Below are 1,565 nucleotides of genomic sequence, written 5' to 3' on the forward strand. Positions count from 1 at the left end.
TAGCATGTGTTTGGACCCTCAGGGGCCCATGTGCGCCACAAAAGCCGCTGAACGCTTAGCTGGAACAGGCAGATTGATTCCCCCCCAGGATTCAGTCTGTGTGTATTTTGGTACATATATACTGTATTGAGCAGTTATGTACCAGTTGTGCTAATGAATTTGGCACTGTATGCTGTTATTAATTTCTCTCGGGTCAGTGAGGGACGTTAACAGTCATGACATTCATTCTGTGGCTCACATTCATGAATATGGTATGTTTGGATATGGCGTAAATTTAATTACTCACACATCTTTGGCAGCTTCTGCTGGACCTGTAAAAACAGAAAAGAAAATTAAATTTTTTTTATTATTAATTTAAAAGATTTATGTGTAAAATCAACATTTAATACTATTCGTTCGCAACCCATTTTACTTGGTAATATGTTTTTATGAGTAAAATGGAAAAAATGTTTTCAATGTTTTTTTTCATAGTGCTACATTGATTATCAGCCATTTATTACATAAAATTTATATAATTTTTTTATTAAATTTTTATATATATATATATATCCCGGGTGCCCATTTGTATACACACACAATATATAGAACATTATTTTAATAATACAATATATATTATATAGAAACATGTATCCATATCTATACATATATAAAATTATTAATTATATTTAAAAATGTAACATTTAGTTTTCTTTTTTAGTTTAATAATACTATAAAAATTAAGCATTAAAAATAAAAATTTACAAGAAACCTTGAGTAACTGCAAAAGTAATGCAAAAAGGTAGTCTCTTCAGAATGATACAGACATGTTTAGTGAATCAAATTCAGTTCTTTCTATGACTGTATTAATTTTAGGGGTCACAAGAGTGATGTTTCCAGTATTATTCAGTCTGCGGTTCAATTCTTTGATTACAAACGTTCATTTGTGCAGTGACTCTTAATTCACCCTAAAAGACAGAAACCACAGCGGCTTTCTCCACAATTGCTTTTCTCTCAAACGCAGTCTTTATTAAAGTCTCAATGCCTAGAGCCGTTGCTTGACAGAATCGACTGACGAGTTTGACTTAAGTGTGTTTAGACTCTTTGTTTGGAGGATTCAGTCAATATACAGAACATCCATCTATGTTAGACTAATGCTGAAATCCTTTTCACTGAAGACTTTTCTCTTGGGTGTTTTCTTGTCCTCAAGAAACAGAGCTAACAAAACAAGGTCAGTTTTGTCGGGTCAAGAATCATATCCAGGCAAGCTTTCATCGTGAAAGGTTCCACACTCTTAAAAATAAAGATCCCAAAAGTGGGTTTTTGCAGTGATGCCATAGAAAGACCATTTTGCGGTTTTAAGAACTGTTCTTTTTAACCAGTTTTTATTCATTTGAAAAACATTTTAAAAATGTTTGAAAGGAAAAAGAACCTTTTGTGGAATGGAAAGATTCCATGGATGTCAAAGGTTCTTCATGGAACCTTAGATAGCAAAAAGATGCAAGTAGAAAGAACCTTGTGGATAGTAATGAGATGCAAATAATCTTTTGATTAACTCTCCTGTTTCTCAGATGTTTCTCCTGAGAAAA

The 1,565-nt window shown here is 32.5% G+C and overlaps 1 protein-coding gene across 1 annotated transcript in view; it reads right to left on the reverse strand.

The window, feature by feature from the left end:
• The window catches only part of LOC107566241 (overexpressed in colon carcinoma 1 protein), a 16,541-nt gene that overhangs the window by 4,708 nt on the left and 10,268 nt on the right, over positions 1-1,565 (reverse strand). The window contains exon 2 of the mRNA XM_016251630.1: positions 287-311. Coding sequence (XP_016107116.1) covers positions 287-311 — 25 coding nt within the window. The remainder of the gene's footprint in view (positions 1-286; positions 312-1,565) is intronic.

The sequence above is a fragment of the Sinocyclocheilus grahami genome, unplaced genomic scaffold, assembly GCF_001515645.1.
Source record: "Sinocyclocheilus grahami isolate Dianchi unplaced genomic scaffold, SAMN03320097.WGS_v1.1 scaffold1062.1, whole genome shotgun sequence".
Classification (NCBI taxonomy): domain Eukaryota; kingdom Metazoa; phylum Chordata; class Actinopteri; order Cypriniformes; family Cyprinidae; genus Sinocyclocheilus; species Sinocyclocheilus grahami.